Source organism: Lactuca sativa, chromosome 2 (assembly GCF_002870075.4).
Source record: "Lactuca sativa cultivar Salinas chromosome 2, Lsat_Salinas_v11, whole genome shotgun sequence".
NCBI classification, from domain to species: domain Eukaryota; kingdom Viridiplantae; phylum Streptophyta; class Magnoliopsida; order Asterales; family Asteraceae; genus Lactuca; species Lactuca sativa.
In genome coordinates this window covers 153,696,213-153,712,846 of record NC_056624.2, presented here as the reverse complement: position 1 = coordinate 153,712,846, position 16,634 = coordinate 153,696,213, and the positions used below count along the sequence as shown (strand labels likewise).

The 16,634-nt window shown below is 33.8% G+C and overlaps 2 protein-coding genes across 2 annotated transcripts; one reads left to right on the top strand and one right to left on the bottom strand.

The window, feature by feature from the left end:
- Positions 1–5,715: 5,715 nt before the first annotated feature.
- Positions 5,716–6,707, top strand: LOC111883434 (protein MIZU-KUSSEI 1). The gene has a single exon (XM_023879767.3). It carries the CDS (start codon positions 5,807–5,809, stop codon positions 6,515–6,517), a length of 711 nt encoding a protein of 236 aa, XP_023735535.1. The 5' UTR covers positions 5,716–5,806; the 3' UTR covers positions 6,518–6,707.
- Positions 6,708–7,328: 621 nt separating this feature from the next.
- LOC111883399 (E3 ubiquitin-protein ligase RING1) lies at positions 7,329–8,667 on the bottom strand. Its single transcript, XM_023879728.3, has one exon. It carries the CDS (start codon positions 8,609–8,611, stop codon positions 7,574–7,576), a length of 1,038 nt encoding a protein of 345 aa, XP_023735496.1. The 5' UTR covers positions 8,612–8,667; the 3' UTR covers positions 7,329–7,573.
- Between the last annotated feature and the right edge of the window lie 7,967 nt (positions 8,668–16,634).

Genomic DNA, 16,634 nt, shown 5'->3' with positions numbered 1-16,634 from the left:
GGTTGCTTGGTCCTTAAGCAAAGCAATTAGGGTTTCCTACTTCTAACCCTAGCTTTGGCTCTAAGCCACCTCACTATATAAAGACCTTAGCCCTTGGTATATTCGGCACATGAAATCCTAGAGATTTATAGATGAAAATTGAAGCTTCCTCCTCCCTCTCATATCTCATCCTCTTGCTAAGTGTGTTTGTGATTCATTAGAGGTGTTACACTTCTAACACTTGCTCTCAAGCTTCCACATCTTCAAAGTTTTGGATTGTTATTTCTTCATAACAATCAAAGGTATGTATCATAACTATTATTATGTGATTTTCAATTATTTATCATAGATCTAGGGTTTATTGAATTGTTGTTCATAGTGTATGTTCAATTAAAGAAGACATAGATCTAATTGTGGTTCCATGCACACATAGGATTGTATGTTGTGTTGAAATCCCATCAGAACCGTACATCCTTTCCTTTTTATGTCCTCTTGTTATAGGTTTCCTCCCTCCCCCCCCCCCCCTCTCTCTCTCTCTCTCTCTCTCTCTCTCTCTCTCTATATATATATATATATATATATATATATATATATATATATATATATATATATATATATATATATATATATCAGTGTTGTAAAAATCTCGATTAGGTCCCGATTAATCCCTAGGCGCTACTCGACTGATTAGAGAGCGCCTAGTGATTAATCCCGATTAGGTCCCGATTAACCTCAATAGAAACTATTTTGAGGTATGATTGTGTTTATCATATTAACTTATTTTGTTATGATATTAGTGATATTTATGAACTTTTATATGATATTAGTCATATTTAATTTTTTAAAATCTAACAAATTAGCAATTAATGATCCCCGATTAATCTCCGCATAGCCGATTAATCCCTTAACCCCAGTCCACCGACTAGCTAACGTCGAACGATTTTTACAACCTTGCTATATATATATATATATATATATATATATATATATATATATATATATCAGCATACCCATCATCTCAAGCTAGGGTTTTGATTTTGTCCTTAAGGAAGAAAAAATATCAAGTTATCTTCCATAGATCGTCATCTTTATTTACTGCCACATTAAATGAGTTTTAGTTTGTACTCTCCATCATCCAAGAAAATCCTAGAGGAATTAACCATCAAAAAAGGTAGCATTCAATCTTCTCTCTCTAGGGTTCTAGTTTATTACAACAAGTCTATGAACTTGTGATCCTTAGGGATTGTGATTGTATTTAAGTTTGCTTTCGTTACGTATTTTATGATTTTAAAGTATCACCGTATTCCAACATGCCAATCGAAAACATATAAGCATCGTCAAAACATAATTGACCCATAATATACATTTCATGTATTAAACAGTGGAGATCAAGGTCCTATTTGTATGAAGCCACACCCCCTTGAATATACCCTTTTGGTAGTCTCGCCTCTTGAAAATACCTTTTTTGGTAGCCTTAAGAAGTGAAATACTCAAAACCTTTGTTGTAATGATGAAAAGAAAGAGTAGCATGAAGATACCTTTGTCAAATTACTCTCTCTATTTTGAACTCTTTGGTGGGAGATACATTGATAACAATTGAGGAATAAGTCGACCGGAGACAAATATGTATCCAAATATGGAATTTACATCCAAAACACATTTTATCCATAATACAATCTAAGAACCCGTAAGTAAAGGAATCAAATGTCTTTTCAAATTCAATTTTTAATATGCAAGGTTTCTTTTGATCCTTTTTTCTCCTAAGAAATAATATTTTTGAGAATTAAGGGTCCATCAAGAATAATCCTACATGTGATGAAAGATGCTTAGGTTTTTCCAATAATCGATTAATCAATGAGTATATTTAGTCTCTCCACAAACACTTTTGTAACAATCTTGTATATACCAACCAATAAGGTTGATTAGCCTATAGAAGGATAGAGAAATCAAATATCTCACTTTTGGCTCCAATGTTATGAATATGGAATTACTACTATCATTATCAAAGTAGAAGCACCTCTCTGAATCTGGAATTACTATCCTTTTCAAAGTAGAAGTACCTCTCGAAATGGAAATATTCAAGAAATATGTATGCCCTTATAATTTCCCATAAGCTCTTGATAAAGTGAATGAGAACCCATTATATAGACCGAGGTGCTTTATCACTACCACAACACCAAACAACTTTGTGTTTTTGGTTGCACTTGTTATCACAATATTTTACCTACTCAATAGCTCAAATTCCACACCCCTGCTTCTGCTCTATATCGTCGAAACCCCACCTATGACCACATTCGTGTTTTTGGTTACACTTGTTATCCCAACATTTCTTCCACTCGACCTCATAAGCTCGCCACTCACTCCGTTCCTTGCGTTTTCCTCGACTGCCCCACTGATTTTCGTGGGTACTGTTGCCTTGACATTTCCTATGGACACATCATTTTATCCTGTAACGTCACATTTAACGAGGCCTCTTTTTCATTTTCCTCACCCAAAAATAGCCACGCCACCCCCATCCCCTCCTACTCCTTCAAATCAGTCCCCGCCCTCTTCTCCTCCCTCGCCCACTGCCACTCCTCGGACTCCCATTACCTACCAACGGTGACAACGCCAAACCTCTACCCATCCCTTGCCATCCCCCACCCCTCCCTCTCCACCGCTAAATTCCAATGATCATGAATTAAACCCACCACCTCCTTCCGCTCCCACCCCATCCCTCTCCATGACCACTTGCTCTAAAGTGGGAACAATTAAACCCAAGCTTCCTTTCAACCTTTTTGTCACCTCATCCTCACCTGTGCCCCCCCCCCCTCCCCACCTCCCACCTCAAGGCCCTGTCCGATCCAAATTGGAACGCAACAATGTCCGATGAATTTCGAGCCTTGATGGATAATAAAACTTGGGTCTTAGTACCTCAGCCACCGGATACTAATATCATCTGTTGCATGTGGTTATTTCGCCATAAGCCCAATGCAAATGGCACTTTACAACGATACAAAGCTCGGTTGGTTGTTAATGGAAAAAGTCAACAGGTTGGAGTAGATTGTGACGAGACTTTTAGCCCGGTTGTCAAACCAACCATTATACGTATGGTTTTCAGCTTGGCTGTAGCCCGCGGTTGATCTATTCACCAACTTGATGTGAAAAATGTTTACCTTCATGGGGACCTCCATGAGACGGTCTACATGTTTCAACCACCCGGCTTCACTGATCAACACCATCCTAATCATGTATGCCTCCTTAAGAAATCTCTATATGGTTTGAAACAGGCACCCCGTGCGTGGTACGATCGATTTGCTACATACATTACCAAGTGTGGTTTCCGCAACACTATTAGTGATATCTCACTGTTCGTTTACACCAATGGTTCTAAGATGGCTTATTTGTTACTTTATGTAGACGACATTATTTTGACCGCATCAGACACAACTCTTTTGCATCAAATCATTCAATCTTTGTCCACAGAGTTTGCTATGTCCGATCTTGGCAGGCTTCACCACTTTCCCGGCATTAATGTCTCCAACCAGAATAATGGATTATTTCTCTCTCAAGCTACTTATGCCACTGACATACTTTCCCGTGCTCACATGTCTGACTGCAAACCTTCAGCTACTCATGTGGATATCGGTTCCAAACTCAGTGCAACGAGTGGCAACCTTTTACCGGACGGCTCTCTTTATCACAGCTTGGTCGGGGCGCTACAGTATCTCACCATTACCAGGCCGGATCTCACATATGTGGTGCAACAAATATGTCTTTTCATGCATGCACCACGGGAACCACATCTTCAGTTCTTGAAATGGGTCTTACGCTATCTTAAAGGAACTCTTCATTACGGCCTCACTATCTCTCCCTCCAAGTCGAACAACCTTGTTGCCTATTCTGATGCCGACTCGCCGGGGGGGGGGGGGGGGGGGGGGGGTCCGGACTCTCGCCGCTCAAAATCCGAATATTGTGTTTTTTTGGGTGACAACCTTTTCGCATGGTCATCAAAGCGACAACCCACAATTTCCCGTTCTAGTGTCGAGGCTGAGTACCGATGCGTCGCTAATGCTGTTGCAGAAACTAGTTGGTTGCGTAACCTATTGTTGGAATATTTTTGTAGTATATTTATCAGAAAATCCAGTTCTGCATCAACGGACTAAACACGTGGAGCTTGAAATTCATTTTGTACGAGAAAAGGTTCGCATTGGTGTTGTTCGTGTACTCCACATACTGGCGGACTACCAATATGCATACATCTTTATCAAAGGCCTGCCACGACAGCTTTTCACCCGTTTTCGATCCAGTCTTTGACTGCGTCCTTCTCCGGCTCACACTGAGGGGGTGTATTAGCCGTATATATTGTTTATATAATAATATTATGTTATATCTTAGATTAAAATAGTTTGTTTCCTATTTTATAGATTTCCTTGGTATATATACGGTATTCCTTTCAATGAAATCTTTGACCTTTTCTAAAGAGTTAACATCTTCACTCTCACAAACCCATTTAATTAACTTTGTCTTAGGTATAAAGTATTTTCTTTCTTAACTTAAAATTTTCAAGTTGAATCTTCAATCTCCAATCCTTGATACATCTCTTTATGTTTCTGAATTTTTCCAAGACAATTGCAATATGGGGAGAAAATATAGTCCAGAGTCACCTAGGCACCAACCTGTAGACAATAGAATGTAACTTAGATTCGCTGTGTTAAAACTTGTTGAAGTATGTGGGACCAAAGTCATAATCTTCCCAATTTTTTAGAAGAATGAGATAATGATCTTACAAGATGCAAGGAAGAGCCACAACTCTGGCATCCGGCCAAGATACTGCAAAATCATTAACCTAGTCTAATTCGCTTAGCTTAGGACCATCATTTGTCATTCTAGTAAACCGTTTTGTCTCCATTTTTATTTCAATAAGATCCAAGTTTTCAATAAAAAATTAGAAGTGAAGAGCCCCCCTAGACATATGATCATTTCCTTTCATCAAAGTATCTTACCTTATTAAAGTCTTTGGATACTACACAGAAACGGATAGTTTAGATTTTATTCCATATCAGTCTCTTCCAAGGAAGTTCACGTGGGACATAAGTTTAACAAACCAATATTTTTTTTCTTTTTTGAATCCACCATACCCTAGTTGCATGAAAATCCCCTTTATAATTACTTTATTACGAGTGAATATTCTAATATTTCAAAGTGATACATGCTCACCAGAAAGCCCATTGACAGGAATGAGTTCAAAATCCAGTTCATTATGTCCTGCAGCGATCTAACCAGACCACTATCAATCTCGTCAATTATTGTTACTAGAATACTTAAAAGATTAACGTTATTTAATAAACAACATTAATCCGTTTAATTTAGAAACATAGATTGTACAAACAACATCATTACGTATGGACAATGTCAACGATCGCTCAAGTCATTTGATGTAACAGTAATCTCTCCCGCGTATTACCGAAAGAAAAACATAGATCATTTTTTCAGAAACATTTGCATAATAAACCGATTAAATAACGTTTTGCTGTAATCCAGAAAATATTGGCAAAAGATTATGTTGCTTGAGTGAATCTAAATCAGAATAAGAACAAATTGATTTATGTAAATGCATGGTAATAATTCGATCTACAAATACAATCCCAATTTTATTTTTATTTTATTCAACCTGGACATTATTGGCCATATCTTTTTAAGGTATTATTTGTATTTTAAATATACCCTTGTTCGGGTTGTGACCTGCCCAAATTCCCTATATAAACGCTATACCTGTATACCACCCGTAACTTTCACCCAAGGCTTTCTTCTTTCTCATCAATAGGCCATAATTACGTACTTAATTATGGCATATCATACGGTTTCTCCAGCCAACTTCACCACCGTGGAATGCCATAAACAAGTCCGCTCATGGCGACTTCTCCGCTCCATCTTGGAACTACTCATCCAAGCTTGCACCTGCACCCTTGTGGAAAGACCAGATTTCAACGATGACAATCCTCCAATTCACCCTTACCACCACCGCAAACCCTCTTCTTTAGTCTTCCCGACCACCGCCACCAATATCACCGGCACCATCTTCGGTTCACGCACCGGAAAAGTCAGCTTCTGTATCCAAACAAACCCTAAATCACAAAACCCAGTCCTCCTCCTTGAACTCACAATCTCCACCACCTTTCTCGCCCGGGAAATGAAAAGTGGCAATCTGAGGATCGCCCTCGAGTGCTCGAATGATTCAGAAGCATCTCCAGATAAATCTCTCTTGGCTACTCCATTGTGGACCATGTACTGTAATGGAAGAAAAGTAGGGTTTGCATTCAAGAGACAACCATCAGCATCCGATCTCAAAGTTTTAAAGCACATGGAAATGGTTCATGAAGGTGCAGGGACTTTAAAAGCAAAAGATGTCGAAAGAAAACAGGATATAATGTACCTAAGAGGAAACTTTAGTAGGGTTACTGGTAAATCCATGGCTCGATCAGAATCCTTCCATTTCATCGACCCTGATGGTAACATCGGTCAAGAACTCAGTATTTTCTTTTTCAGACCAAAATAAGATAATTTTTTCGATCTTTATTATGTTATTCGATCACAAGCTTTTTGCTTATGTTAGGCTCGGTTTGTTTTTGAGTTGTGCTAGAATTTGTTAGCATGGCTTTCATTGTTACTCCCCACCTTTTGATCGGGTCACTGGTTTATAATTCGTATTTTGTGATATATATATAACACTTCGAATTTGCCATAAATTGTTACTCATTGATTCTGCATATATGAGATGATGTTCGAATTCCTGAATATTTAGTATGAGACAAGTTTACAAAATAGAAATTAAAAAAATCTGACTAAAGATTAAATTAGTGGGTGCATGAGTTGTTGGTGATTCGCCATGTCTCGTCTCTACAAGACCAAATAACTTTAATGTTTTTGTTGCGTAGTGAAACACATAAAACTGTACACACACCAGTATCTTTATATATAGAATGTTTCCTTTTGCTTTACACTGTTTCTTTTGTTTCCATTTCATTCTTTTTCGTTTCTTAACACCACATCAACTACCATAATCCTTTTCTTAATCATATGGTTATGTGTAAGCTGGAAAGTTGAGGTTCTTTCGTCCTTATTTGATAATAATATTAATTATGATACACTACTCGGTTGTGCATGGTGTGAATGTCTAATGATGTTGCGAATAAAGGCATTCATTTTATATCATATATGTGAATGTGTGTCTATATATATTGGTGTTCAATCATTGTCGCCTTTATGCTTGTGATTGGAGTTTCGGCAGCAAAAAGATATCAAGGTGCTACAATGTGGGCTCTTCAGGACCACAATATTGTGTGATACATAAATATTGGCACAAACTATTAAAAATCATGACAACATGCATGATCAAGTTATTGAATTAACGATCATAAGATATTCCATGGATTGAAATTGGAATCGTAATATGTATTGGTACTTTGAAGTAAATGAGCTTCCGGTTCCAATCACAAACCTTGTCAAAGTTCCCGAAGTATAAATTACAATAAGTACCATCTAGTACAAGCTAGGATTCTTGAAGGATCAATCATCAAGATTCATATATAGTGATAGTATAGTCTCCTAGAATTCAATAAGATCGATTATGGGGACATTTATTTGTAAAACTAGTAGTCTTTTGTGAAGAATGCCCAAACGAAGAACTTTTCATTGCTTTATTGTATATGCGAAAGCTAGAGCTCGAAGTCCCTTTGAGCTTATTTCCACTTTTTGGAAGGCCTTTTAGTTTCTTTGACATCGCGAATTGACTAGTCATCAAAGGCCTTTCTTGATCAGGAGGAGGAACGTTCGCCACCGCTAATTGAACAATGGAAGCTGAGGACTCGTCCATTGAAACTGATCTCCTCATTGCTACTGACCCATCTCTCTGAACACGATGATGTTCAGCCAAATCACTAATCGCCCTTACCCCACTGCTTGTTTCATCCAGAATTCTACAAGTTTTCTCCACTTCTCCATCATTTTCAACTTCAATCACGTGATGATCAACAGTTTCAGAATCCTCGCCTGGGGACGTTTCCTCCATTGTAATTGGCTCACTCGAACTTGAATCGATTACAGTCTCAGTTGGTTCACTTGTGTTCTTGATGATCGGAGCTCGACACAGAGGACAGGTCTTATGTGAACGTAGCCATGTATCTATACAAGGGACATGAAAGGCATGGCTGCACTTGGGCAAAAGCCGAAGACTTTCATCGTCTTCAAACTCACTCAAACAAACCGAACAATCAGTCCCTTCGATTAACCCTTGGTCTCTTTTATACTTGAAAATTTGGATAGATTCGATCTGTGATTGCTCGAGACCTATGGTATTGATCAACCAAATAGGATGGTGAACAACCGGGCCAAGATCCTCGTTCACGAAATCTTCATGGGTTTCATCTGTATTCTCGTTGTTTCTTTGGCGACTTCCATATCTCGCCGCGAATAAGAGGTAACAAATGAAAGAGAGCGACACAGAAAGACCACAGAACATGAAGATCAGGTATGGTGAGAATGGCTGATCGAGTGACGTTGGTGGCGGAGGAAGTGGCGGTGGTGGTGGTGGATGTGCATGACAACTATGATCATCACATGAGTCAATGAATTTTCTAGGACGATTTGCCATGGTAAGCACAAAGAGGGTAGATGAAACCAAATGTTGGAGGGTGTGATGAAGTCGTGTAAGTACTAGTGTGGTGGGGTCGGGGGAGACCGGAGACTTGGAGAGTTTCGTAAGAATTGCGTTGCTTAGATTTTTTGGGTGGTCAATGCAGACTGATTTAGAGTCTTTTACGCGTTTACGAGAAATTTGGTGCAAACATTAATGACTATTATATTATTTTTATTTGATAATATTTTATAAATATATATACACTTATTATAAATTTTATAAAACAAAGGTGTAAGATTGTTTTTTAATAGATACAAATTTTGAAGTCTGCACACCATATCTACAGAAAAATAGTTGAACCACACGTATATAATATGCAAGAAAAAAACGGATTGTTTTTTAATGTTTATAGGAGCTAAAATAAATTGAAATTAAAATAAACTCATTATAGTTATATCTTAATTTTTTGATATATCAATCACCACTAAATTGTATACGATCAATCATAATTAGATAGTCCAGTACTAATCAAAAGAAAATTAACAATATTGTCATCTTTAATTACACTTGAATTTGATTGGTAAACATGAATAAAAAAATTGATAACGATATTTGTGGTAGGTCTCAAGCAATTTCCTAACTTTCATATACATTAAACACTAGATGCGACTTTCGTGTGTTATACGGATTAACTAAAAAAATTAAATATCAAACTATAAACATTTAACATTTTTAAAAATAAATGTGAAAAAAAATATAAACAAAATTTGGAATAATTAAGTAATTAAATATATATACTAATAAAAAGACTAATGACATGTATTAAATGATTATGTTGCATATAAACATGTAAACATTAAGTATTTTAAAATAATTTTTTGAAATAAATACAAACAAAATAATGAATGAATAGGTAATTGAATCTATACTAATAAAAAAAATATTGACATATTTTAAATAATTATTATGAATCATAAATTTTCAAATACTTCTTTAAATACAACATTAGATGTTCATATTGCTAAGTTTACTCTAAACAATGTAACATATAACTTCTCATGAATGAACATTGGTTGTCTAGAAAATAATCCCATCTTTGACAGCGATTGTCATTGACTCTTGTTCATTGTCATTGCAAAACATGTATTCAACTGAAATTGTTGTCTTTGAAATGTGAAAGGAATCTATTTATTCAAGTGTGTCAAAGACATTCTTGGAATAAATGTAAGGTTTCCTATATTACTTTCAGAAATTATCTATGCTTCTACAACACGTTTACCCAATGCTATAACTTATAGGCTCGTTCAATTTTACAAAACCGCATTTCAAATTAATATTTCTTACTAACATAACTGGAACACCGACTTTAATACTAACTTATGAATTGGCTAACCTGGTGGTTTATGAGCATTTAGAACATCGGGCGAGTATAAACTTTTATCAAAGTCATCATGGACAAAATCTTATTGATAAAGACTATTGGAACTTAAGTATTCTTTTTCTAATCCCAAAAATAATTATAACAAACGGTCGTTTATTTCTTAAATGGCTTCATTTTTCGGTGCAATGATTGCTCTTTCTTGAAGACAAAAACATCAGATTATTGGTATTTTGAAGAATAGAATGATAGAAAATTCAATTAATAAACCAATATGATTAAATGAACCAATAATGAGAAGAATATGTGTTATATCAACAATTGTCTCACCATCATTTAAACCCCCAACATTTCCTTCTCTTATATCCAAAATCCAATTTGAAAATAGCATTAAATGTAGACTTTACAATTTGACCAAATATAGGAGGAATGTAATGAAGCATTCACAATGTCTTGTCAACTTTCATTAGGAACAATAGATGTCTAAAATCGCCTCCAAAAGCAATTGTTTTCCTCCAAATGACAATCTTAAGTTGCTACGAAGATTATAACTCAATATATCTTTCAAAGATCGACATCATTACTTTTCGGCACTATAGAACAAAAAGAGTCATCAGTAGGATTTTGAATAATTATAAAGCAAGAGTGTGCACTCCTACCTCCTATTAATAACAATAAAACAATAACACTTAAAGCAACATTTAAAATGATTTCACCTTCGGATCTTATGGCTAGATAATGTATTCCAAATAAAAGTTTTCCCAAAACCTTTATAGCCATAAACAAAAAATACACCTCATTTTTTCTATTGAACAATTGTCATGATATCAAAAATGTCTCATCGTTCAAAATAAAGTAGTTGATTAAAGAGTATATTAAACGAATGGTCCCTATGGTTTGGGGTAATTTGTATATTTGGTCCATAACTTATTTTTTTAACGTGGAAGGTCCTTATTATTTTTTTTTGTTACGCGTTTGGTCCCTATTGTTTTTTTTTTTTTTTTGCGCTTGGTCACTGTCTTATGTAAAAAACTACTATTTAAATAGAGAAAAAATGATGAGATAGGTAAGATAAGGTGAGGGGTGGGGTTGGGGTGTGTTTATTGAAATAAATTACAAAATCAATGGCAAAATAGTCTTTTTAGGTGAGACAGGGACCAATCGCATAATAAAAACAATCAGTAGGGACCTTCTGAGTTAAAAAAATAAGTTATGGACCAAACATGCAAATTACCCTAAATCATAGGGACCATTCATGTAATTTACTCTTGAATAAACTGGTTCTATAGAATCGTGCTGTCAAAATCTAACTGCTTAATATACCAATTAATATTAATAACATAAAGAAAATATCATGAGCCCGAATTACTTACGGAATATAGCGGATATTTAATTAAAACGATACATAAAAAATTATTTAAAAAATGCATATTAATTAAGTTACTATAAATATTTCTTCATACACATTTATTAACTTATATTATAATTTGTGTGATAGTAAATCTTCATGTTTATTCTATCTTAAATAAAAATAGCATTACAGTTCAAACTAAAACAAATGCAACAATTTGTTTTGGTTTATTCCAAAACAAAAACAGTAAATTTTTAGACTATTTTATCAAATTTAACATACTTTCTTATAAATAATCAATACGGAGTATTGAACTATACGTATTTTTTAACATCTTAATTCATAATTAAATAACTACTCAATTACATATAAAACTTATTTTATGAAATATATAAATCCATAATAGAATTTAGTTGACAAGTAAAGAACAACATAAAACGTTGTGTACAATACATGCGTTTAAGGCAAAAATAAAAATAAAAACAAAAACAGTAGCAAAGTTTAAAAATAATTAGTATTATTAGGTATTATTAGGTGTCATTTAATATTTTATATACAGTGCCTTAAATTTAGCGAGTACATTATTGAAGGAATGTTATTTGTAAAAAGTTTTAATGAATTTATATTAATAGTATTAAATGGAATTCTTTTTAAAATTAAAAAACACAACAATGACAATCACAAATGGAAAATAAATAAATAAAAATTACAAGAAAAACTACACGTTTCAAAATAAAAGATAAGAAAATATGTGGCAAAAAAGATTTTTATCTTTTAGGTTATAGATAGATTACAACCACTTATATTTAATTTAAATAATCATATATCTTCCTAGAAGCCATATTGGGGCGGAGCTTGAAGTTGCGCTAGCCTATTATGTTTTTTAGCGGTAAGCTAAATCCAATGTTTTAAAAACTGGTTTGAACTGGCCGGTCGAACCGGTTGGACAGGGAACCGGAGGAGGGAGCGGTTCAACTATCACCGGTTTTATGTCAATTTCTGAACCGGATTGAATCGACCGGTTTTTAGAAAAACCCGGTTGAACCGGTCAAAATAAACCGGTTAAACCGAATAAAAACACATAAAAAAAAAAAACCATTTACATAATAAACTTTCGTGATTTTTTTTTTCAAACCTATTTAGTTTTCTTTAAATAAAAACATATGATAAATGTTATAAAGTTTTTTATGTGTTTGTATTTATTTAAAACTATATTGTGTTTCGGTATTATACTTTATTTTTACGTATATGGATTGATGTAAAACACTAAAACTTATGGCTATATGTTATTTTAATATATATATCGATTCATCTAAAACTTATTTTTATGTGTATTTTTAATGTTTGAACTTGTAAACATCAAATTAATGATTTATTTATGTATGTATGTGTTGGAAAATAGAAAAAAATATGAAAAATATTGAAACCGGTTGATCCGGTGATCGAATCGATTAAACCGGTTGAACCGGTAACCGATCACCATACCGATTCAACTAAAAAACCGGTTTTTAAAACATTGGCTAAATCACTTAGAAATGTCAACACCATAAAACAAGAAATAATATTCATTGAAATATATATATATATATATATATATATATATATATATATATATATATATATATATATATATATGTGTGTGTGTGTGTGTGTGTGTTTAGGTTCATTTGAGACCATTCTAATTTTGTGAGACCATAAAACCAAATCTAAAAATAATTTTAAAATGCAAAATAAATGGAAAAATCCAAAAATTCTTTTTTTAAATATTATTTTCGGAACTTGAATAAACTAAAAAAAAATAAAAAAAATCCGTTTTTTTTTAAATACGTGAAACATTCTAATAGAATATTACACTTACATATTCTAAAAAATAATTTTAAAATGCAGAATAAATGAAAAAATCTAAAAATTCTTTTTTTAAATATTATTTTCGGAACTTGAATTAACTAAAAAAAATAAAAATAAATTTCATTTTTTTTTTGAAAAATACGTGAAATATTCTAATAGAATATTACACTGTACATATTCAAAAAAATAATTTTAAAATGCAAAATAAATGGAAAAATCCAAAAATTCTTTTTTTAAATATTATTTTCGGAACTTGAATTAACTAAAAAAAATAAAAAAATGTGTCTCACGGTCTCACAAAATTAAGCCGTCTCACATTAACCTAACCATATATATATATATATATATATATATATATATATATATATATATATATATATATATATATATATATATATATATATATATATATATATATAGAGAGAGAGAGAGAGAGAGAGAGAGATAGATAGAATTAGGTTCAAATGTTTTCAATAAGTATTATGTGTTTCTAATAACCAATCAGAATTAAGCAAAAATAAATTCAACAATAAATCATAAAAGGGTATAATAGTAATCTAGGCATAATTATTTATGGTACATTGACTTTTACACTAATTTCTCCCATATTTATCTATGGTCGTTCTTTTTCACTCACCCCACTTGTGTTTATGTGTGTACGAGAGCATAATCTTCATTATCGACAAACGCTCATGCATCCCTCATCAGTAGTAAGAGCAATCCTAGAATTCAAACTTTTCAAGGTATTTCTCAATTGCTCCGTCTCACAAAGAAACACTTTACTAATATCTCTAGCAACCGTGAAACGTGACGGGATACAAAACTGTGGAACAGCAACACTACAAAAATATCTGAACCCGTCACGTTCAACGTATGAAAATGGTTGCTCATCAATGGCAATCATTTTTGCTAAAGCAAGCCTGGTTGTATTTTGGTTAAATTCCCAATTAGAAACAGTAGTCGCATCACTTTGACTTGTTCTAAAAGTGCTAATTTTCTTTTGTTTTTTATCAATATTATCAGGATTCTGTAAACATACAGCATTATGTTTACCCAAAGATGATGTACCATTCTTTGTAGTAACAGTCAAGATTCTGGAACAATGTTTGCATTGCGCCTTTATAATCTTGCTTGTCTTTGGATCTCTAACATCTGTGTAGTTGCGCCAAGCGTTTGATATCCTTTTGTCCCCAACTACCGGCACTTTGTTTTGCTCAACAGCCTCACTTTCACCATCCAAGTCAACATCAATTCGACTACTTTCCATTGGTGAACCTAAAATTTCAGACAACAAACATAAATTAATCAATAACAACCAAAAGAAAACAATGAACTTTTGACACCACAAAACACAAAAAAAAACAGTGGGAATCTGAACACATAAAGATACAGGGCACTAAATCAAAACACATACAAATACAACCAAAATATAACAATGAGTCGACATTTTAGTTGCAGGCTTCGTGAGATGGAGGAACACACCAAAATATAACAACGAATCAAAATATAACATACAGATAACAGATACAGCCAAAATATAACAATGAATCAAAATATAACATACATATATGGGATTTCTTTTGAACAACAATTTGAATGGGATTTCTTATAAGTGGGAATTCATGACTTATTTGTTGAACATACAATAGATACATGAAGGATTGAGCCAAGGCACCAAGAGATGGCGAGTAGGCATAACTTTCTAAACACAGTGACCTTCGATGAAGCGTCATGGTATTTTCGGGATCAACATTCATAGCTCGATTATAGGAATTCATCGTAACTTTATCACAACTGAAACATGCTATCATGAACTACTAATAAGAATTAATTAAGTAGTGATAGTACTCACAAACTCGGGGAAGCAAGTTTAGGTCAACCAACTTCTAATTGTCTTAGACTCCCACTAGGAACCTACCTATGCAAGTAGTGATATTACACACAAACTCGGGGAAACGAGTTTAGGTTAAACTAAAACTAAACTATCATAAACTACACGCAGTGATAGTCCACATAACTCAAGAAAACGAGTTTGAATAGAACATCTACTATTCTTGAGGAACGCCTTGAGAAGTAGTGCCTACAACACAGTAAAAAAGAATATTAGGACAATATTATCACATACTAACCTTAAGATAAGGTAACAAGTATAATATACATCTTTTATCCAAATTAGGATTCAGATTTAGTCACTAAACTATCTGAATCCTACTACTAAATCATTAGAAACTATGCTAACATACTGACATAGGTGGTGATCACAACGAGTGCTAACTTAAGAACATCAACAAAGTATTTTTCACACTTACCAAACCTGTGAATTCACCAAAATTATGTTGACCCTCTCAAAATTACATGTATTCCTAGGTCAACCCACAGAGATAAAAGACTAACCACATAGTACAAACGACTATCAGACTATCAAAGGGAATAGAAACTCGACACGAAGGCGTCTTCCAGAAAGCTAACAATTCTGAAAGTCGGGCCACTCGATGTTTCCGCCACCAGGCCGAGGGTGTGACAATAAACTAGCCAATGACCATTGTGTTTGTTGTGTTGTTGTGTTTGTTGTTTTTGTTATAAAAATTGTTGTAATAATTTATTTATTCATATGGCATGTAATAAATTAAATAGATTGGTTTTCTTAGTTTACTTTTGTAAGTAATAGATTAGTTTTTCGAAATAATTTATTTGTATAAAAATATAACAAGAAATGAAGATGAAACCATTTTTTGAAGACAAAAAGGTGATTTTCGCAACTTTGAAGTGTGCAATGGCAAAGGCAACCTTTATGCAAACTGTTGCAAAAGGTGTTGTTGTTGGCAACCTCCCTTGGAGCTGTTAGACCTAATGCAACCTTTTCTGCAGTTATTTCTAAAAAGTGTTGCTATTGGAAGCTTCCACGAGTCTTAATAGGATACTTAAGGAGTGTTATGAACTTAGAATGATGAGTTAATCCTTAGAAGGTTATTTTAGTATTTGACACTTTATAACAATGATATTAGGTGTAGAGTTTGAGGAACAAGCTTGGTGAAGTGTGTAAAGAGTGAAGTATCACTAGCATTGGACTAATGTGAGTTTACCGTGAGCATATGTCCCAAACTATAACTTCAATCCAAGAGTTTTCACATGCTAGAAATTAGGGGTGTTCATGGATGGTTAACCGAATCGAAAACATCTTTCGGAAGGTTTACCGAGACTATCGGTTCGTTCATTTCTTCAACCTAAACCTAAACCGAAAAATCATGGTAACCGGAATTCGATTAACCGATTTTTTCGGTTCGGTTATCCGGTTAACCGATTAACCATTAGTAATTAATAAAAATATGTTAAGATTATCAAACCCCATAACAAATAAATGACAATGAATAATCCATATAACTTATTTAATTATGTTGTTGTTTCTATTAATAATGATACTATGATGAATTGTCAAATATCCATGGAATATGGGGAAAAAA

Coding starts and splice junctions, on each gene's coding strand:
- LOC111883434 (XM_023879767.3), top strand. CDS start 5,807: ATGGCATATCATACGGTTTCTCCAGCCAACTTCACCACCGTGGAATGC.
- LOC111883399 (XM_023879728.3), bottom strand. CDS start 8,611: ATGGCAAATCGTCCTAGAAAATTCATTGACTCATGTGATGATCATAGT.